This window comes from Hypanus sabinus, chromosome 4 (genome assembly GCF_030144855.1).
Source record: "Hypanus sabinus isolate sHypSab1 chromosome 4, sHypSab1.hap1, whole genome shotgun sequence".
NCBI classification, from domain to species: domain Eukaryota; kingdom Metazoa; phylum Chordata; class Chondrichthyes; order Myliobatiformes; family Dasyatidae; genus Hypanus; species Hypanus sabinus.
In genome coordinates this window covers 111,207,302-111,229,549 of record NC_082709.1, presented here as the reverse complement: position 1 = coordinate 111,229,549, position 22,248 = coordinate 111,207,302, and the positions used below count along the sequence as shown (strand labels likewise).

Below are 22,248 nucleotides of genomic sequence, written 5' to 3'. Positions count from 1 at the left end.
TGATGGTACTATTTTTAAAAGTATTTATTGATAAAGGGCACAAAAAGATTAATGCAAACATACAGATAATATACGTCGTCAATACTAAATCTAAGTGCGGGTATAATAATAACCGATAAGAAATAACTCTATCGTTGTCTAGGGGTTACTGTATTGTCCGATGGAAAGATAAGTCACTATCAGTTCGTTTAAGCTGCAGCGTTGTTGGGTTTAAAAGTGATGCGGTTTAAACTTGCCCCAGGTCTTTTAAGATGCCAATCCGTTGAGTCAGGGGAGCGGGCTTCCCTGTTGTCAGCTAAAAGCTGTTTTCCGTGATTCCAGCCACGGAATCGAACGCACGTGGCTGCCTTCAGATGACTTCCTGCTGTTACACCGTGGTCGCTTAACGTTTCTTCTGGTGCGTCTGAGGGGCTGTTCCCCAGACCCTCTTTTATCCTGACTCACAGGGTCTCAGATGTCAATTAGGTTGAGATGATGCAATCCCTCCACCAAACCCCCTTGGTTCATTGCCTGGGGGCTTCGATGCATCACACAGGATGCAATACACAAGTCCCTCTCCAAGAGACAATAGCCGGCATCAATGGGTCCGCCTCTCGGAGGCCAGGACACATTCCACTCTTTGTGAATTCTGTATGTCTTTCTCTCATTTCCTGGGTCTCCTGAACGGACTCAATAGTGATCTTGCGATTCTCACAAAGGAGGGGGCTACCCCGCACCCTTCATTACACTACGATGTAAAAGAAGGTTAGGAACCCCTCCCCTAAACAAAAGCAAAAAGAGAAACACTGATACAAGATCAATAATGCTGTAAGTCCCAACCACCCACACAAAGATAGTGCCTCACAGACCTTTCGGAAACACCTGGACTTCAATCGCCAAAGCACGGTGGGCTTCGGAACAAATGCAGGCAAACAGGACTAGTATACATGGGCACTTGGTGGTCAGCATGGATGATGTGGGCTGAAGGGCCTGTGCCTCTATGCTGTATGACCATCCAACGTACTCCAGCCAGCAGGAGCTGCAGGATTCTCATGGCGTTTGCAAAATAGGAAAGCATTAGTCACTGAGTCTGCAGTCAGGCTAAAGCTGTGTTCAATGATATCCCCCTCTCATTCTTCTAAACTCCAGTGCATACAAGCCCAGAGCCATCAAACGCTCCTCATACATAAACCCTTTTTATGCCAGGACTGTTCTTCTTGCATATTCTCCAATGCCAGCACATCCTTTCTTACACATGGGGCACAATACACTCACAATGTTTCAAATGCAATCTGACCAATACCTTACAAAGTCCTAGCACAAAAATGAGGCTCAAAAAGGTCAGCCAGTTTCACCAGAAGTAGGAGTCCGGAGGATGGCATTAGCCACATGAAAGAGAGGCGAGGGAAGTATTTTCATCTTTACGCAGAACGTTATTTCAGGTAGTCACAGAAAGCATCTCTGGAACATAATTTCATGTTATAAGGGTCTGAAAGGCAGGAAAGAATGCAATGACTCTGGAGCAAAGGTAAGTATGATTGAGGAATGGACACAAATCAGTCTTGAACATTAGCAGGCTAAATGTACAACAGTGATTGTAAGATCTTTGATATCATAAATGGTCATTGACTGAGAATGATTCTGATACTGGTGCAGATTTGCTTGTTGACAGGTCACAACACATATGAAAAATTGGTGTGACTTTAATGGAAAGCTGTAACACTGCCTGATACTCTGGTTTGGCCTTGGATAGTTTGGATGAAGTGGCACACAGAAGAAGCTCTGTAGTGTTCTCGCTCGGGTGTAACAGAACGCCGAGCTAAACACTGAGTTAAACCTTTGTCAATAACGACAGGATCACAGTAAGATTAACTGTTTACCGTTCACTCTTCCACATTGACGTATGGTGAAAACTTGATAAAACAACACAAGATTTGTACAGCATTTGTTTCCTTCTTGATATTACAATTACATTGTAAATACTTGCAAAAGTTGTCAGAAGTCAGAAACACACTGAGTCTCAGCAATTTGCAGAACGGTAAACTTTATTTTTCGAGTCTGCAGAGTCGGACCCAACCAGCTCCTGCTAGATTGAGTGCCGAATTACACTTTGCACAGTTTTTTATACCCTATTTGTTTACGATTTTGTGAGTTGCACCCATGTGAGGTGCAGACATTCTTCCTTAATCTCATTATAAAATTACAAATGTGACTACCCTTTGGCCCACTTATCAGCCTCAGCGCATTAACACCGTTATTGTTCAACCGTTAAGCATGTCTTCCCGTTACCCGTATCGCTTCTTTAATCAGCAAGCTATTGTTTCATCCTGATTTTGCAAATTGGTTTATACTTTGCCCTGCAAGTTGCTTTGCACGTTCTTTCTGTGTCAGCACATTCTAAATGGATTCCTTAAGAATCATTTCTCTCAATCCACCCTTTTTCTTTTTAGAATGTGCTATCAGTTGGGCTTTTGCCACGGGTTCACATAGGCTTCTTCCTCTAGCTCTATTTCCCTTTGTAGGAGTACCTGAACAGGATCAGCTGGGGCCCCTGGTTGCATGACTTGTCTTGCCACCCGAGCTACTAGCTCCCGCAAGCAGGGGATCAGACATGGTAGCAGAAGGAGGACCATCAATCCCCCTCCTATAACCCCTAAAGCGGTTCGCCACCAGCCTCCTTTCAACCATCCGTCCAGCCAGTCCCAATACCCCAGCAGCTTCCAGGTCTGTACTGGCACGTGGGCCAGTTTCCTTATTTTATCTGATATTTTTTGAACCACCTTTCTGTTGTCATCTATCTTTAAGCAGCAGTTGGTTAGATTAAACTTTCCACATACTCCTCCTTTTTGTTGTAGTCATAACATTTCTCGTTTACATGCGAGTGTGATACAAAGGACCCTGGAAAAACCGTCATGCCCACCCTTACCGTCGTCCTGCACTTATCACATCCCCCTTCAGCGCTTCTCAACAATAGCAGTATATACATTACAGTCCCAAAGTTCATTCTGTCCGTCTTTTGAGCTTTAGCACCATCGGGTCTTCTCCCTGGACGCAAGTCCATTCTGCACCTTCTTCGGGCTTTACGGGTCCCTTGATTCTCGCGGCGTGGGTCCACCCTTTTTCTTTTGTCCTTACTGCGGCTTCGGTGGTCAGTAGCACCTGGAATGGGCCTTCCCACTGCGGCTGTAACTTCTCTGGCTTCCAAGTCTTAATCAGGACCCAGTCACCGGGCTGAGTTCGGTGGAGTGCGAAGTCCAGAGGTGGGGTTTGTGCGAGTAACCCCTTCCTGCGCAATTCTGCAAAAGAACGAGACAGTGCCTGTAAATAGTCCCTTACAAAGACATCTCCCCCTTGCAGGGAAGGATAGCCCTCCACCTTGTTCCAATATGGAAGGCCAAACAACATTTCATAAGGGGATACTCCTATATCTTTTCGAGGAGCCGTGCGGATTCTTAGTAGGGCCAGGGGTAGACACTTGGTCCAGGGTAGCTTGGTTTCCATCATTAGTTTTGTCAATTGCGTCTTCAAAGTACTGTTCATCCTCTCAACTCTTCCTGAGCTCTGAGGGTGCCAGGGGGTGTGCAGCTTCCACTGGATTCCCAAGGCGTCACAGATTAGCTGGTGTGTTTTTGAGGCAAAGTGTGTTCCCCTATCTGAATCAATAGACCCCATTATTCCATATCTCGGGACTATATTTTCTAATAGGATCCGTGCCACTGTAGGGGCGTCCGCTTTAGTGGTTGGGAATGCTTCCACCCACCTAGTGAAGTGATCCACAATTACTAACAGGTACTTCCATCTCTGAACTTGTGGTAGTTCCGTAAAGTCTATTTGGATCCGATGGAACGGTCGGACGGCTAGTGTTTGTCCCCCTTTATGGGTGGCACGCATCATTTTCTTGTTTACCTTTTGGCAGGTGTAACAGCCCCACACCTCCTGTTGAGCTAGTGTGAATATCCCTTTACAAACATAGTCCCTTAGGATAGTGTCGCACATAGCTTGCACTCCCCAATGGCTTTGTTGGTGTAGTTGTTGCAGTATATGACGAGTTACTTCCTTATTCAGTACTTGCCGTCCGTCGGGGGTCTTCCACTCGCCTTCTGATGTTTGTCGGGCTCCCAGCTGGCTCATAGCGTCTATTTCTACTTGGGTGAATACTGGTAGTTTGTTAAGCCCTTCCCTTATTGGTATCAGGGTTAGAAGTCGGACCGTTTTTTCCATTGCTGCCCGCTTGGCTTCTTCATCTGCGAGCCGGTTTCCTATTGCTTCCGGGGCTGTTCCTCGTTGATGTCCTGGAACGTGAACCACTGCAATTTCTTGTGGTAGTGTTAGAGCTTCCAGAGTCATGCTTATCATTTGTTCGTGAGCTAATTCCCTTCCCCTGGCTGTTATCAACCCCCGTTCTTTCCAAATCTTTCCGAAGGTGTGTACCACTCCATAGGCATACTTAGAATCGGTGTATATAGTGCCTATTTTGTTTCTTAACAGTTGCAGTCCCCTCTGCAAGGCATATAGTTCACAAGACTGGGCTGACCAATTACCTGGGAGCCGGCCGGACTCCACCGTCTCCCTAGTCCTCCCGTCTATAATAGCATATCCACTGTGTCGTACCCCATTGATGCATCTGGAGGAGCCGTCGATATATAGTTCCTCGCCTTCAATTAGGGGAACTTCTTGTAGATCTTCCCTACTTTTTGTCTGAAGGTCTGTTAGCTCCACGCAGTTATGCTCGGTTTCCTCCCCTGTTGATTCCCCGTATAAGAACTGTGCCGGGTTACAACTATTGTTCTTTTCAAAGCTTAAATCATCCCCGACCATCAGAATGGTTTCGTATTTCAGTATGCGAGAGTCCGTCAACCACCGCTGAGCTTTTTGGGCTAAGAGGGTGCTAACGGAGTGCGGGGTATACACCGTCATTCTTCCCCCAAAGGTTAATTTCCGTGCTTCTTCTACTAGTACGGCTGCTGCCGCTACGGCTTGTATGCACGTCGGCCATCCCCGGGATACCGGGTCTAACATTTTTGATAAAAAGGCCACAGGTTGCCGCTTTCCTCCTTTTTCTTGGGTTAGTACTCCTAACGCAGTTCCTTCATTGTTTGTTGCATACAGCTGAAAGGGCTTTTCCAGTGCTGGCAGTGTTAATACCGGGGCCCGAATTAGTTGCCCTTTTATTTTCCTGAACTTCTGTTCTTCTTCTTCGGTCCAGCTGATTATTCCCCGGTCTTCCTTTGCCAATTTGTCGTACATAAACTTCACCAGGGAGGTATAATTCTCTATCCAAATCCGGCAATAGCCCACTAAGCCCAGAAATTGTCTTATTTCCTTCTTTGTCCTGGGAAGCGGTATTTTAGTTATTCCCGCTATTCTTTCTGGGGTTATTTGGCGGTGCCCTTTACTGACTCTGTGTCCGAGATATGTTATTTCCTTCTCGACAAATTGCAGTTTCTTCTTGGACACCCGCAATCCTTTTTCTCCTAGGTAATTCAGGAGTCTTATAGTATCGTCTCGCACTACCTCCTCTGCTGGTCCCGATAGTAGTAGGTCATCGACATACTGTAATAGTTGGTTCTTTTCGGTACAATGGAATCCAGCCAATACTTGCTCCAGTACCTGTTCGAATAGGTTTGGGGACTCCGTGAACCCTTGGGGCAAGACGGTCCACCGGAGTTGCTTCTTCCGCCCAGTGAATGGATTTTCCCATTCAAATGCGAACATATCTCGGCTACCTTCCTCCAACGGGCAACTCCAAAAGGCATCTTTTAGATCTATCACACTGAACCATTCATGTTCAGGAGGTATTTTGCTCATTAATGTATAGGGGTTAGGCACTACCGGGTATCGTGTTTGGACTACCGCATTTAAGCCTCTCAGATCTTGAACCATTCGATACGTGCCGTCGGGCTTTCGGACCGGTAGGATGGGGGTATTAAAGGGTGACATACATTCTTCCAGGAGTCCATCTGATACTAATGTCTCAATTACAGGTTGTAATCCCCTCCTCCCTTCCATGGCAATGGGATATTGCCGTCTTCTCACCGGGCGGCTGTTTGGCAACAGGGTGATTTTCAGTGGGGTGATGTCCAGGCCGCCCCGATTACCTTCTTGATACCAGACACTGGCCTTTATTTCCTGATCATCCTTTTCAGTCATTACGAACAGTTTCACCTGAATTTCACCTTGATATGGCACCGTCCCGATCCCTAGCAGTGCCTGCAAATCTCTTCCCAATAAGTTGAATCCGGCTGACGGAAGTAATAACACATCCTGGATACCTTCCCGGTCGTCGCATTTTATCTGTACATCTTCTATTATTGGGACCTGCATAGTTTTTCCTCCTATTCCGGAAACCCCAATGGTTTTGGTCCCAATCTTGGTTCCCGGAGGGGCTTGGATTATACTAGTTCTTTCAGCTCCTGAGTCGACCATGAAGGTTACTTCTGACCCTTGAGGACCTAATTTTAAATTTACCAGGGGTTCCTGCTTGTATCTCGTCCCCAAGGGTTGGGACCCCTGACACCCCTATTCTTCTTCCATGAGGGCATAAGCTCGGACTTCTTTTCGATATCTTGGGCACTCCCTCTTAAAGTGGCCTTCCTCATTGCAGTAAAAACATCGTGCCGCCCTCCTCATCCTCCTTCCCTCAGTACAGCCGCTTCTCTCTGGCCTTGCTTCCCTTTTCTCTTTGTTCTCTGAGTTTACTTGGCGGATGGTTTGAACCATTACTTTCGCTGCCTTTTTCTGATTTTCCTCATCTCTCTGGACATAGACCTTTTGGGCCTGTCTCAGTAATTCACTCAGTGGTTTTTCGTTCCAATCTTCCTGTTTCTCAAGCTTCTTCCGGATGTCTTGCCATGCTTTTGATACAAATTCAATTCGTATGAATTGTTCCCCTACTGCCGAATTAGGGTCCACCCCCGCATACTGTTGCACATTTTTCCGCACCCTATCGAGGAAGTCGGTTGGGCTCTCATCTTTCCCTTGGTAGTTTCCAAACGCCTTGGCAAAGTTGTGACCTTTTGGCACAGCCTCCCTTATTCCCTTAATGATGTACTCTCGCCACTGTCGCATATTGCGTCTTCCCTCTTCTGCTTGTTTATCCCACTGTGGGTCGTTTGCTGGAAATTTCCGGTCCCCCGGTAACTCATTCGGCTGTTCCCTTCCCCAAATTGATATTGCAGCTTGTCGTATCATTTGCCTCTCTTGTGCAGAAAATAGCGTTCCCATAATCGCATGCATTTCTTCCCAAGTGTAAACATTAGGTCCTAAGAATTGATCCAACTGTTCTGCCAGTCCCATTGGATCTTCTAATAAAGTTTTCATATCTTTCTTAAATCCTCGTACTTCGGTACTTGTCAGAGGGACGTTTACAAATCCTGTTCCTCCCCGTTCTCCTCCCATTGGAACCTCTCGAAGGGGACACAGCTGTACCTCTTCCTTTTTTTAATTCGTCTTTCTTTTTCTTATCTGCTCCTGTCACACTCCTTGTTTCGATCCTTGCTTTTGCTTTTTCCCTAACATCCCTCTCTTCCCTCTCCAGGTCTATTTCTTCTGTTTTTTCACTTTCTTCACGTTCTCCCTCTGCTCCCGCAAGGGGCGCAGAAAGCTGGACATAGGGAGGGGGTAAATGATCGAGTGGGTCCCACTTCCGCTCCCCTTTAATGCCCAATTTAAAACTCTTTGTTGTTACTCCTGGCCAGGGAGCCCAACAAAAAGCATAAGCAATTTCTTCCGGTTTTACATTTGGTTTTGAATTAACGTAAATGTTTAAGGCTTGTCGTACCCAATCCTCCTCAGACCCAAGCCGCGGCCACCAGACCGCAGGTTTTTCTATCGGCTGTTTCGACCAAATTAAACAGTACTGTATCATTTTTTTCTTTTGTTTCCCTTTTAGTCTTCCACATCCCCAATTCTCAAACATTCTACCGAGGGGGCTATCAGGAGGAACCCCCGGGTATGGTCCCGGTCTCTCCGTTTCCTCTTTCTTTTTAGAGCCACCCCCTCCCATCTTATTCCGCTCTTACTTAATCAGGAGGACCCCCGGGTAGCGATCCCGGTCTTCTCCGTCCTTACTTATTCCCGCACCTTCTACTATAATAGTAGGCACTTACCCGGTGCGTCCTGGGGACTTCCAGTACCAGGTACTGTACCCTTCTCCCCTTCTCTGCGCTGTCCGGATATCACTTGCTCAAGCCGCGTTGGAGCGACGAGCAAGGAGTCAGGGACCGCCAAACTCGGCGGGGTGCACCGTCTCCGATGTCCTTCCTCGTGTCCACCGCGGCCGGAGTGTGGATCCCGGGACGAGCCCCCACGTTGTCAGAAACACACTGAGTCTCAGCAATTTGCAGAACGGTAAACTTTATTTTTCGAGTCTGCAGAGTCGGACCCAACCAGCTCCTGCTAGATTGAGTGCCGAATTACACTTTGCACAGTTTTTTATACCCTATTTGTTTACGATTTTGTGAGTTGCACCCATGTGAGGTGCAGACATTCTTCCTTAATCTCATTACAAAATTACAAATGTGACTACCCTTTGGCCCACTTATCAGCCTCAGCGCATTAACACCGTTATTGTTCAACCGTTAAGCATGTCTTCCCGTTACCCGTATCGCTTCTTTAATCAGCAAGCTATTGTTTCATCCTGATTTTGCAAATTGGTTTATACGTTGCCCTGCAAGTTGCTTTGCACGTTCTTTCTGTGTCAGCACATTCTAAATGGATTCCTTAAGAATCATTTCTCTCAAAAGTAAAACTACAACAACTACATTACATTAAAATGCAGCATACAGTCAGAATCTACCTAAGCCATTGACTGCTTTAAATACACTTCAACGCAAACTATCCGCAACTCTTTAACTAGCGAAAACATAAACATTATCGACCGTCGTTACTTTTAACAGGATCGGCATTAACATTTTAATTCAACATATCGATTATCTCATAACTCACAGCGTTGCTTTCACAATGTTTCTGGTGCGTAGAGAGAAAACTTTACTGCTGCTGCGCTCGCATATGTACCTTCCCCCCCACCTTCCCGTTTCTCCAAATCGGTATTTTCCCACAGGACGCGGCGAAACCTGATGTGACGTCATCGCATGCCACGATATCTCACAGACAACTTTAAACAATCCTAACTTTAACTGGAATGCTAACAAACGAATTACTAAGTGAAAATATTATAAACTAAGTAACTGCCATAAAGGCAACACAAGCTCCATATGATTGGGGATAATTCCGGTATGGATGGGCAGTACTAATGGGGAAGGACTGGCAAGAGATTATGGTATTGGCATGGTAACAATAGTGTTCAGAACTTTTGGAATATTTCTGATTCAGAGTTGTGTTGCTTGTTTAATAGTTACATTTTCATCAGTCCATTAATTGCCAGCCAAGGCAGATGCTATATATCCTTGGGTGCAGGGGAAGCTGGACAAAGAGCAGAGCGTTAGTGACAGGCAACCTGAAACCAGATGAGATATACAATCACACAGGGATTAGAAGGTCACTGTAAACAGTAGCATTGATGAAGGGTATCTCCTCCTACTTCAAGATTCGTTCACAGGGTAACCAACATCTCAATCTTTGGTGACAAACAAGAGAAGATTTGCAGATTCTGGAAATCCTAGCAACACACACACACAGCAGGCCAGGCAGCATCTAGGAGAAGGGTACTGTCAATGTTTCAGGCTGGAACGCTACAGTCCTCCTGAGTTCCTCCAGCATTTTGTGTGTGCTGCTCAATCTTTAGTGAGTTGGATTTGTTCCATGCCTGTGCACAGCTAAACCTGGACTTGGAGAAACAGAAATACCAGGCAAATAATACATATTGTAAAGTTGGTCCTGAAAGTTTTGTGTTCTATATTGAACTAAAAGATCCCAAGGGATCCTTGTCCCTACGTAGCCAACATAGCATCCTCGTTGCCACAAAAATTGAATAGGAACCCTTGAAAATGGTGGGGAAAGTTCTTGGTAGACTGTAACACTAAGATGCCTGGCTGAAATGGAGCAAAGTGAAGAGTGAAGTTATTTATTAAGGCTTCAGGATTGACAAGGATGGACAATCACCTATCCCAGGAGATGGTGGTGGACATATTAGATATTCAAAAGCTCACTAATGTTGCTGAACTTGGCTCTTTGCTAGGGGAGCTTTGGTCACACATAGGAGAGCCTGGATCTGTGGTGAGGAACAACAATTGGGGAATACGCCAGATTGACCGAAGTTCAGCAGTAAGTTTCTGCTGGTTTATTATGTGCAAATGCTTCTTGCTGTTGTTTGATGTCTCAAGGCTGGCTTCAGTATGATCATCATCCATACCGAATCAGAGCAGAGGTTCCCAATCTTTTTAACTCCTTGGACCCCTACCATTAACCGGGGGATCTGTGGGCCACCAAGTTGGGAACCCCTGAATCAGAGAATTATTTACTCATTGTCCCTAGTGAGAGAAAATGTATTCAGAAATTAAATAAGATATTTTGGACTTTAGTTTTAGGGTCACTTGGTTTCAAAAGTTTCAATTTGAATTTGTGTTTTGCTGTCCTTAGATACCATTTACTACATAATTTCAGTCAAGTTCCTTCCAATGAGTTACATAAGTACAAAAGATGCTAGTCAGTTTGTAGCACAGACCAAGTGCCCAATCTACATGAACATTTACCATTTTCACTTAGACCTCTTTGACTTTAACCGTAAAAAAAATCATCCAACTAACCTCACTGGGTATTTGAGGTATAACATCTCACCTTCCACTTAAGCACACCGAAGTCCTTGGGGCTTAATAATGAATTGAACAATTTTCAGACAACCAGTCTTTCCAGTTTGTGTCTGAACTGATGAGCTGTGGTGTAACAGAATGGAATGTTGGGTGTGTTGAACAAATTAGGCAGCATCTATAGAAGGGGACAGGGTTATGTTTTGGTTGGGTAAGGTCTCCTGGTCAGAGGATTGGTCACCTGTTGTAAGAGCTTTGTTTCTGTCTCCCTGGCTGCTGCCTGGCCTGCTGAGTACTCTCGGCATATTTTCAAGTTCAAGTTTATTATCATTTCAACCGTACACATATATACCGCCAAGCAAAACAATATTCCTCCGGACCAGGGTGTACAACACAGCACATATAACTCACGCACAACACATGAAGTAATATTACCACAAATAAATTAACAAATAATAAGGTGCATTTACATTGCAAGTTATAAAGTAAATAGTATAACACTACTGGGGCTTTGTATATGGTGAGACCTGGGTGGTGGTAGGGAGTTTAGTAGTCTTATGACCTGGGGGAAGAAGCTGTTTCCAATCCTAACAGTCCTTGTCCAAGTGCTATGCCTGTTGGTGGAGGATCAAAAGGATTGTTGGATGGGTGTCAATTGTCAAAGGTAAGTATCTCAGATAGGTTGGAAAGAGAGACTCTGACGGTCCTCTCAGAAGTCTTCACAATTCTTTGAAAGGTGTTGTGGTCAGATGCCAAGGGCGTTGCCTGGATTGAAGGGCGTACCTTATGAGAATAGGTTGAGTGAACTTGGCCTTTTTTCCTTGGAGTGACGGAGGATGAGAGGAGACCTGATAGAGGTGTATAAGATGATGAGGGACATTGACCTTGTGGATAGTCAGAGGATCTTTCCCAGGGCTGAAATGGCTAACACGAGGGAGCATAGTTTTCAGGTGCTTGGAAGCAGGTCCAGCATTGCCAGCGACGGTGGTAGAGGTGAATACAATATGGTCTTTTAAGAGACTCTTAGATAGGTACATGAACTTAGGAACAGAGAGAGTTATGCGGAAGGGAAATTCTAGGCAGTTTCTAGAGCAGGTTACATGGTCAGCACAACATTGTGGGCATAAGGGCCTGTAATGTGCTGTAGGCTTTCTATGTACTGTGTTCTAATTTCTGTACCAAAGAGTGATGCAGCTGGTCAGGACAGTCTTGCTAACGCTCCTGTGAAAATTGGTTAGAATGGGAAGGGGAGGGATGGGAAACTCACTCACCTTAATCTCCTTAGGAAGTGAAGATGCTGCTGCGCTTTCCTCACTAAAGAGGTGGCGTTCAGGGACAGGTGAGGTAGTTCGTTACGTGCACTCCCAGAAACTTGGTGTTCCTAACTCTCTCCATGGCAGAGCCGTTTATGTGCAGTGAGGAGAACTTCTTCCTAAAGTTCTCAATAGTTCCTTTAGTCCTATCCACACTGAGACTGTGCTTGCACCACCCTACCAGCTGCTCTACCTCCTTTCTGATTCATATTCCAGGCATTTTGCTTCTCAGTCCACAGCTGGTTCTAATATATCCCAGTTCTTCTCTCTCCACAATTACTGCCTGGCCCATTCAGGTTTTACAAATCTTCTAATCTTTTTCAGAGTTCCAGTAACTCTATCTCACAAATAGTAAATTTCATGTTTGTTTGTTTATCTAGGGTCTGAAAGATTACCATATATGGCAATATGTGGGGGGGGGTGTCAAGAGGCAGATGGAAACAGGTGGGGAGGGAAATGAGTGAACAATGGGGGAAGAAACAGGTGGATTTGTGAGAATGCATAGGCAGAGGACTCCGGAGGCATGGGTTATGAGAAGAAGGAAAAATCTCGGTTCATACCATTGGACAAATTACATTGGGAGATAGAACAGGCATGCAAAAAGAACAATCTTACAATAGTTATGGGGATTTCAATGTACAGGTAGATTAGGAAAATCAGGTCGGTGATGGACTGCAAGAGATGGAATTTGTAGAGTGTCTTTAACATGGCTTTTTAGTGCAGTTTATGGTTGAGCCCATTAGGGGAAAGGCACGTCTGGATTGGGTGTTGTATAATGAACCAAATTTGATTAGGGAGCTTAAAGTAAAGGAACCATTAGAAGACAGTGATCATAATATAATAGAATTCACAATTAACCTTCAGTTATCTCTTTCAGAATGCTGGGATGTATTCCATTTGATCCAGGTGACTTATCTACACTACCTTCAGATCTTTCAGCTTCCCAAGAATCTTCTCCTTGGTAATAGTAATGACACTCACCTCTGCCCCCTGACATACTTGGACTTCTGACATACTTCTCATGTCTTCCATATGCAAAGTATTTATTAAGTTCATTCACCATTTCTGTCTTTCCCATTACTAGTATCTCCAGTGTCATTTTCCAGCAGTCCAATATCCACTTTTGCCTCTCTTTCACTCCTTATATATCTGAATAAAACTTTTGACGTCGTCTTTGATATTGTTGGCTCAGTTACCTTCATATTCTCTTTATTTTTTGTTTAATTGCCTTCTGTGGTTTTTAAAAGCTTCTGAGTCCTCTAACTTCCCACTAATTTTTGCTATATTATATGCTCTGTCTGTTGTTTGCATACATTTTTGACTTCCTTTGTCAGCCACAGTTACCTCATCCACCCTTTAGAACACTTCTTCATCTTTGGGATATATCTTCCCTGCGTCTTATGAATTGCCCCAGAAACTCCAACCATTGCTGTCCTGCCACCGTACCAATGTCTCCTTCCAGTCAACTTTGGCAAGTGGATTACAGAGGCTTATCTGTCATGCCTCTGTAATTCCCTTTACTCCACTGAAATACTGATACATTGGACTTTAACTTCTTCCTCTCAAACTGCAGGGTAAATTCTATCATATTTTGATCGCTGTGCCCTAAAGCTTCCTTTACCTTCATCTCCCAAATCAAACCTGATTCATTACACAACACCCAATCCAGAATTGCCTTCAAAGTACATTTATTATCAATGTATGTATACATTATACACCCTTGAGATTTGTGTTCTTACAGGCAACCACAGGACAAGAAACCCAAAAGAACCCATTAAAAAAGACCAGCAAACACCCAATGTGTAGAGAGAGAATAAAAACACAAATTGTCCAAACAATAAAAGCAAGCAACTGCGTTTGGAATGAAAGTGAGCCCATAGGCGTGAAGCCCAGAGCATCTGGAGCAGGCCCACAGCTTCAGCTTCAGTGCAGCAAAGAATGGAGAAACATTACGGAACTGGCTTGTCCCTTGCCTCTGGTCCCAACATCGTGCCTTTTCAACCCATCTGGCCTGACATTGAAATCATCCAAACATCAGGTCATTCCTCGCTCTAAGACGCTCCCTGTCACAGTGATATGCTCTGGGCATGGATCCCACTTCCACGTTTTGGCTCGCCCCCAACCCTACAAAGACAGCCACCCTGGTGCTTCGATCGATCAGAACTCACTCTCAGTTTAGGCGGACAAGCTCCAAAATTCCTCAGCTCTGACTCTCCCTGCTTTGCATGGCCCAACTCCAAGTCAACCATGTCTCAACCTCCCTCTGAGCACTTCTCCTCAAACATACCTTGACCTTGCTCTGACTTCACATTGCACTCACAGGCCTCAAATCTTGAGTCAGCCTCGCTTTTGCTCACTTCTTCATTGTTTCCCATAAGTTTTTTACAGAAAGTGTTATTAATAAAGTAGTTAGTCGTACTTCTTGCTTAGGGAACCAGCAGTAAGTTGTCGCTCGCCTTCGGTAGTGCCATCTTAAACCTACTGGGCTGAACCATAAGCTGCTCCAAAAACCATCATGTATCTATTTTACAGATTCCCTCTCTTAGGTTCCAACACTAACCTGATGTTCCCAATCTACCTACAAAGGTACATAAATACCATTAATAACCCAGAGGTGAAATGGATTCTTAAAATATGGAAAACTATTATAAAAGAATATAAACCAGAGGGAGATATTGCAATTCTTAAATGGTGTGCATATGCCTCAGATTTTACGCCGAATAAACTGGATGCTAGATTTAAGGCCTGGACAGCTAAAGGAACAACAGTTATTCGCAATATAATGAAAGAAGGGACCCTGTTCAGTTTTGAAATGCTTAAAGAGAAACACTTATTAGAAAAACAAGACTTTTATCGGTATTTACAGATGCAACAATATGTTAATAGGATGGTTAAAAAAGTTTCATAGAGCTATTTAGAAAAGCATATAATTCAGATAATGGTAGTAGAATCATTTCAAGCGTGTATAAGGGTTTGTCAGATCTTAAAACACATTCGACTTCAACACTTTGGTTGCAAGAACAGGAAAACAGATTATTATCCGAACGGTGGCCAATTAGGAAAAGGGGAGATGCAACGAAACCTGGGTGTCATTGTACACCAGTCATCGAAGGAGGGCATGCAGGTACAGCAGGTGGTGAAAAAGGCAAATGGTATGTTGGCATTCATAGCAAAAGGATTTGAGTACAGGAGCTGGGAGGTTCTACTGCAGTTGTACAAGGCCTTGGTGAGACTGCACCAAGGCGTGCAGCTTTGGTCCCCTAATCTGAGGAAAGACATTCTTGTCAAAGAGGGAGTACAGAGAAGGTTCACCAAATTGATTCCTGGGATGGCAGGACTTTCATATGAAGGAAGACTGGATCGACTAGGCTTATACACACTGGAATTTAGAAGATTGAGGGGGGATCTTATTGAAGTATAAAATTCTAAAGGGATTGGACAGGCTAGATGCAGGAAGGTTGTTTCCGATATTGGGGAAGTCCAGAACGAGGGGTCACAGTTTAAGGATAAAGGGGAAGCCTTTTAGGACCGAGATGAGGAAAAACTTCTTCACACAGAGAGTGGTGAATCTGTGGAATTCTCTGCCACAGGAAACAGTTGAGGCCAGTTCATTGGCTATATTTAAGAGGAAGTTAGATATGGCCCTTGTGGCTAAAGGGATCAGGGGGTATGGAGAGAAAGCAGGTTCAGGGTTATGAGTTGGATGATCAGCCATGATCATACTGAATGGCGGTGCAAGCTCAAAGGACTGAATGGCCTACTCCTGCACCTATTTTCTATGTTTCTATACATTAAAACAAAATGGGAGAAGGAAGGAGGGATAATTATATCTGAGGAAGAATGGACAACAATATGTAGTTATCAATGGAAGTGTACCAATTCACAGAAATGGAGGGAGTTCGGATGGAAAAACTTGATAAGATATTTTATTACACCCTCTCAGAAATCCCATTATGATAGTAACCTCCCTGTTTGCTGGAGAAATTGTGGAAGTCAAAATGCAAATCATTATCATATTTTTAGGGACTGCCCTGTTATCAAAGACTATTGGAGGGGGATACACAATGCCCTACAAGACATCTTTAAATGTGAAATACCCTTAGAGAGTAAGACCATATATTTTGGATATATACCTTAAGAATGGTTGAAAAGAGATAAATATTTAATGAATATACTGTTGGTGGCTGGTAAAAAGACTCTTACCAGGAATTGGCTATCACAGGAGCGCCCAACCTTAAATGCACGGATGGAAATTACAATGGATATTTACAAAATGGAGAAGATAACAGCATCTATTAATCATAAGTTGGAACAAATACTGGGAAAAATGGTTTAACTACACAGCACTTTATAGGCCTGATATTATTCTCACAAATCAATGAATATGTTGTAAAAAAAAGATCACTCCCTACCTGTACATAGTTTTCGCCTTTTGCTTGTTCTTTCTTTTCTATAAGTGTATACCTCAGATAAATATTATGTGGAGATTTGTGGCATATATGATTATATGATATACGTACAATATCTGAAATACATCTTATGGAAATGTTTGTTTGATGATGAACTTCAATAAAAATTAAATTACGAAAAAAAAAAGAAATTCCCCATGACTATTGCAACATTCCCCTTTAGACATGACTCTTCTATCTCCTGTTGTAATTTGTTGCCCACATCCTGGCTACTGTTTGGGGGCCTGTATTTAACTCCCATCAAGATCTTTGTACCTTTGAAGTTTTTTAACTCTACCCACAAGGATTCTATGTCTGTCAATTCTATGTCACCTTTTTTTAGGTTTTGATTTCAATTTTTACTACTAGAGCCACCGCACCCCTCTGCCTACCTGCCTGTCCTTTCGATATAAGATGTACCCTTGGATGTTGCTCCCAACTATGGACTTGCTTCAGCCATGACTCTGTGGTGCCCACAACATCGTACCTGCCAATCCGTAATCTCGCTACAAGATCATTTACCTTATTCAGTATACTGTGTGCATTCAAATATCACATCTTCAGTCCCGTATTTGTCATCCTTTTCAATTTTGCCCCCATGTTACACTGACTGCAATTTTGCCTGTCCATCCTCTCAGTTCAATACATACTGCATCAACTTGTATACCAACTCACCCCAACCTCAGCCCCAAGTCTCCAGTTCCCATCCCCCTGCCAACTTATTTAAACCCTCCCCAACAGCTCTAGCAAAACTGCCTGAAAGGATATTGGTTCTTTGATGCACCATCAATAACTCTCGGAGATGGGAGGCAAACAACAGGCTTTTATTAGCCGCAAAAGTGACCACAACATCTTGGAGACTGAGGGAGGAGCAGTGCCTCCAATCGCCTTTATACAGGGGTCTGTGGAAGGAGCCACAGGTTCAGTCAGCAGAGGGGCGTGTCCAGACAGGTATACACATAGTTTACCACATTCACCCCCTCTTTGTTTTTAAAGAGAGTCCCCATGGGGTGAAGTTTCTCACAAGTATATTTACAGGTTAAGTCTTTCAGGTGGACGGGTCTGCCACTGCGATCTATGTAGCACCGGTGGTGATTGCACCGGTGACGGTGGTTGTGCTGGCTCCGGCCTGACTTGAGGTGCCAGCCCGTTAGGCATCAGTAATCCCTCATGCGTTTGCCTGGCACCCGGTATGGGTGTGTCATGAGGAGTTTGGGTAGGGCTTGGTGTGCGCGCGGGCCTCGGCTGAGAGGGGAGTGTGCGTGGGGTCTCATGGGTATATACTCATCGGTGAGTACGGGGTTCATAGTCACCGTGGAGTGTTCGGGGTAGGGGTCTGGTTCTCTTGCAGGCGCCAGGTCACGGACGGAGACCGTGTCCTCCCGCCCATCAGGTAAGACCACATAGGCATACTGGGGGTTCGCATGTAGAAGGTGAACCAGCTCAACCAGCGGGGAGTATTTATTGCTCTGCGCATGTTTCCGAAGCAGCACTGGCCCTGGGGACGTCAGCCAAGCCGGTAGGGTGGTCCCAGTGGCAGATTTCCTGAAAAAAGAAAAGAGTCGCTCATGAGGGGTGGCATTGGTGGACGTGCATAACAGGGAGCGGATGGAGTGGGTGCCTTGGGGAGGACCTCCTGCCAGCGAGAGACCGGCAATCCCTTGGACCTAAGGGCTAAGAGTGTGGCCTTCCACACTGTGGCATTCTCCCTCTCCACCTGTCCATTTCCCCGGGGATTATAGCTCGTGGTCCGACTAGTAGCAATACCCCTAGCCAGCAGGTACTGGTGCAGCTCGTCACTCATAAATGAGGACCCTCTGTCACTGTGGATATAGCAGGGATATCCGAACAGAGTGAAGAGCTGGTGCAGGGCTTTTATGACGGACGTGGCAGTGGTATCGGGGCAGGGGATGGCAAAGGGGAACCGCGAGTACTCGTCGATTACGTTGAGAAAGTAGACATTGCGGTCGGTGGAGGGAAGGGGGCCTTTAAAGTTGACACTCAGTTGCTCAAAGGGGCGGGTGGCCTTGATAAGTTGTGCCTATTCAGGATGGTAGAAGTGCGGTTTGCACTCAGCACAGACTTGACAGTCCCTGGTTATCGTCCTGATTTTCTCGAGGGAGCAAGGAAAGGTTCTGGGCTTTCACGAAATGGTAAAGTCGGGTGACCCCCGGGTGGCAAAGATCTGCATGGAGGGCGTATAGCTGGTCGAGCTGCGCGCTGGCACACGCTCCCCAGGATAGGGCATCAGGGGGCTCATTGAGCCTTCCAGGCTGGTACAGGATGTCATAGCTGTAGGTGGAGAGTTCTATTCTCCACCTCAAAATTTTATCATTTTTGATTTTGCCCCGCTGTTGGTTGCTGAACATATACGCAACTGAGCGCTGGTCGGTCAGCAAGGTGAACCTTTTGCCGGCGAGATAGTGCCTCCAGTGTTTAATAGCTTCCACTATGGCCTGGGCTTCTTTCTCCACCGCGGAGTGCCGAATTTCAGGGCCTTGAAGGGTACGAGAAGAGAATGCTACTGGCCTTCCTGCCTGATTGAGGGTAGCAGCCAGCACAAAGTCGGAGGCATCACTCTCTACTTGGAAGGGAATGGTCTCGTCCACCGCATGCATCGTTGCTTTGGCAATGTCCCCTTTAATGCAGCTGAAGGCCGCGCGGGCCTTGGCTGAGAGGGGAAACATAGTGGACTTGACCAGGGGGCGGGCCTTGTCTGCGTAGTGAGGGACCCATTGGGCGTAATAGGAAAAGAAGCCCAGGCACCGTTGAGGGCTCTGAGGGTGTTGGGAAGAGGGAGTTCCAACAGGGGGCGCATACGGTCGGGGTCAGGGCCAATGACTCCATTCTCCACGACATACCCAAGGATAGCGAGTCATGTGGTTCCAAACACACACTTGTCCCTGTTATAGGTAAGGTTAAGAGCTTTGGCCGCTTGGAAAGATCATTGGAGGTTGGTGCCGTGACCCTGCAAGTCGTGGCCGCAGATGGTGATGTTATCCAGATATGGGAACGTGGCCTTCAGTTGGCACTGGTCCAGCATCCGGTCCATTTCCCTCTGGAAGACAGAGACACCATTTGTGACACCGAAGGGGACGTGCAGGAAGTGATAGAGCCTGCCGCCCGCCTCGAAGGCGGTGTAGGGGCGGTCCTCTGGGCGGATGGGGAGCTGGTGGTAAGCGGATTTCAGGTCTATGGTCGAGTACACCTTGTACTGAGCTATCTGATTGACCATATCCGCGATGTAGGGTACGGGTACGCGTCAAGCTGCATGAACCTATTGATGGTCTGGCTATAGTCCACGACCATCCAATTTTTCTGCCCGGTCCAAACAACAACCACCTGGGCCCTCCAAGGACTTGTGCTTGGCTCAATGATCCCCTTCCTGAGCAGCCGCTGCACCTCTGACTGAATGAAGGCCCTGTCCCCCGCGCTGTACCTCCTGCTTTTAGTTGCCACCGGTTTATAGTCGGGGGTTAGGTTGGCGAACAGTGGTGGGGGAGAGATCTTGAGGGTGGAGAGGCTGCAAGTGGTTTCAGTAGCGCGGCCGATGGCATGGTGTTGGGTGGGATGTGCGGGTCGGCGTGTGTGTGTGGTCAGTAGCAGGGTATATGATGAAGTCCCACAAAGCTGAGGATTTCTGACAGTGATTGTTGGGAGGGGCCCGTCATACTCCATTGTCACACTTTTCAGGTGGCTCTGGAAGTCGAGCCCCAATAGCACAGGGGCACACAGTTGAGGCATGACCAGTAACGCAAAGTTCCAATATTCTGTGCCCTGCACCACCAATGTTGCTACACAACCCCCCCGGATGTCTGTGGAATGCGATCCAGAAGCCATGGTGACCCTCTGGCTTACTGGCTATGTCACGAGTCCGCAGTGTTGCACAGTGTCTGGGTGAATAAAACTCTCAGTGCTGCCCGTGTCAAACAGGCAGCTCGTCCTGTGCTCATCCATCATTGACCTTGCAAGCTGGTGTGGGGTGTTTTGGTTGAGGGTTACTGAGGACAGAGTTGAATCGCCGTCTTGGTGTCCGGTAAGCACTCGTGGGTCGGAGGCAGGGCGAGGTGGCGCCGACAAAGATGGCCGCCCCCATGCCTCGCACAAGGCGGGCAGGCAAGATGGTGGTGACCAAGATGGCGACCCCCATGCCTCGCACGCGGCGCTGCTTGACCCTGCTCGCAGTTTAGATTTACAAGCCTTGGCGAAGTGGCCCTTCTTTCCGCAGCTGGAGCAGGTAGCTTTTCAGGCCAGGCAGCGATTGCAGGGGTGCTTTTCAGGTCCGCAGAAGTAACATTGCGCGGACTCGCGACTGGCAGGAGCCGTGGTCAATTCGCTGGAGGGTTGCGGGGAGTTCACGGACTCGCAAGTGGCAGCAGCTGTGTTTAATTCACCGGTGGGTGGTGGGGTCTGCAGCGTCCATGGGACCGCAGGGAGATTGTGCAGCTGGACAGCGTCAGCATTGTGCAGAGCAGCCTCCAGTGTGTTGGCCAGCTAGATCGCCGACTGTAAGGTAAGATCGGTGTTTTCCAGCAGCTGGTGGCACACGTACACTGACCTGATCTCCGTAATGAGGGCATCTCTTACTAGCAGCTCCGCATGCCGTTCCGCCGTCAGTCCCCTGCAGTTGCAGGCCCGCACAAGTGTCTGTAGGGCCCGGACAAACTCAGCGCTCGACTCTCCAGCCCACTGCCGCCATGTCGCTAAGTGATGTCTTGTGTAGACGGTGTTCACCGGCCGCAGGTACTGTCGTTTGAGGGCGTCCAGTGCCCCTTGGTAGGTCGGCAGGTCCCTGATTAGGGAGTATACCCGCGGACTGACCCTGGAGAGAACTTTGTGCATGATAGCAGGCTCAGTCACGTGAATCTCTTCCAGGTACGATTGGAAACATGCAAGCCAGAGTTCAAAGGCAATAGCTGCTCCAGGAGCTTGAGGATCAATGTCCAATTTTCCTGGTCGTAAAATGCTGTCCATGTTTTAAAATTGCAGCTAATAAAATTGATGCACCATCAATAACTCTTGGAGACGGGAGGCAAACGACAAGCTTTTATTAGCTGCAAAAGTGACCACAGCACCTTGGAGACTGAGGGAGAAGCAGTACCTCCAATCGCCTTTATACAGAGGTCTGTGGGAGGAGCCACAGGAGCAGTCAGCAGAGGGGTGTGTCCAGACAGGTATACATAGTTTACCACATTCTTCACGATCAGGTGTAACCTATGTAGCCTATCCTTTTTGTACATCTCATACCTCCCTTGGAAAAGATCCAAATGATTTGGAAATCTGAAACCATGCCTCCTACACTTCTTCCTCAGCCACTCATACATCAGTACGATTATCTTATTCCTGACTTGACTAGCACGTGGTGCTGGGAGTGATCCAGAGATTACTACTCTTCAGCCTCTTCAGTCTCCCTATACTCACTACCTGGGACCTCTTACCCCTTTCTACCCATGTTATGTGACATCTGGCTTCTCACCCTCCCTCTTGAGAATCTCCTGGAGCCACTCTGACACTTCCTGGCCCCTAGCACCTGGGAAGCATAACATCAGCCTGGCTTCTCTTTCATGGCCACAGAATCTGGTGTCCGTCCCTGTAACTATGGAGCCTTCTATCACTTATGCCTAATTTCACCCTTCCCTGCTGAGTCTCACTGGCCTGGCAGCTGTTGCTAAGCCCTGATAGGTAATTCCCTCTGCATCTTGGGTGTAACCACCTCAGTAAAAGCCTTATCCATGAAGTTTGCAGCCTCCCAGATGGTACCAAGTGCATCCAATTCCTTGACCTTGTCAGTCAGGAGCTGAA

At 46.4% G+C, this 22,248-nt stretch overlaps 2 protein-coding genes across 2 annotated transcripts; both read right to left on the bottom strand.

Moving 5' to 3' along the window:
- Positions 1-83: 83 nt before the first annotated feature.
- Positions 84-4,885, bottom strand: LOC132393090 (uncharacterized). The gene is made up of 2 exons (XM_059967875.1): positions 1,283-4,885; positions 84-760 (listed from the first exon to the last, which is right to left on the bottom strand). The coding sequence occupies exon 1, from the start codon at positions 4,795-4,797 to the stop codon at positions 2,980-2,982; it is 1,818 nt and encodes a 605-aa protein (XP_059823858.1). The 5' UTR covers positions 4,798-4,885; the 3' UTR covers positions 84-760; positions 1,283-2,979.
- Positions 4,886-16,253: 11,368 nt separating this feature from the next.
- On the bottom strand, positions 16,254-21,502 carry LOC132393092 (uncharacterized). The gene is made up of 2 exons (XM_059967878.1): positions 21,005-21,502; positions 16,254-17,991 (listed from the first exon to the last, which is right to left on the bottom strand). Exons 1-2 carry the CDS (start codon positions 21,418-21,420, stop codon positions 17,604-17,606), a joined length of 804 nt encoding a protein of 267 aa, XP_059823861.1. The 5' UTR covers positions 21,421-21,502; the 3' UTR covers positions 16,254-17,603.
- Between the last annotated feature and the right edge of the window lie 746 nt (positions 21,503-22,248).

Excerpts from the sequence above, each read along its gene's own strand:
- LOC132393090 (XM_059967875.1), bottom strand. The coding sequence starts at position 4,797 with ATGGTCGGGGATGATTTAAGCTTTGAAAAGAACAATAGTTGTAACCCG.
- LOC132393092 (XM_059967878.1), bottom strand. The coding sequence starts at position 21,420 with ATGGACAGCATTTTACGACCAGGAAAATTGGACATTGATCCTCAAGCT. Across the intron at positions 17,992-21,004 it reads GCCCTCATTACGGAGATCAG|GAAATCTGCCACTGGGACCA; the intron begins GTCAGTGTACGT and ends TTCTTTTTTCAG.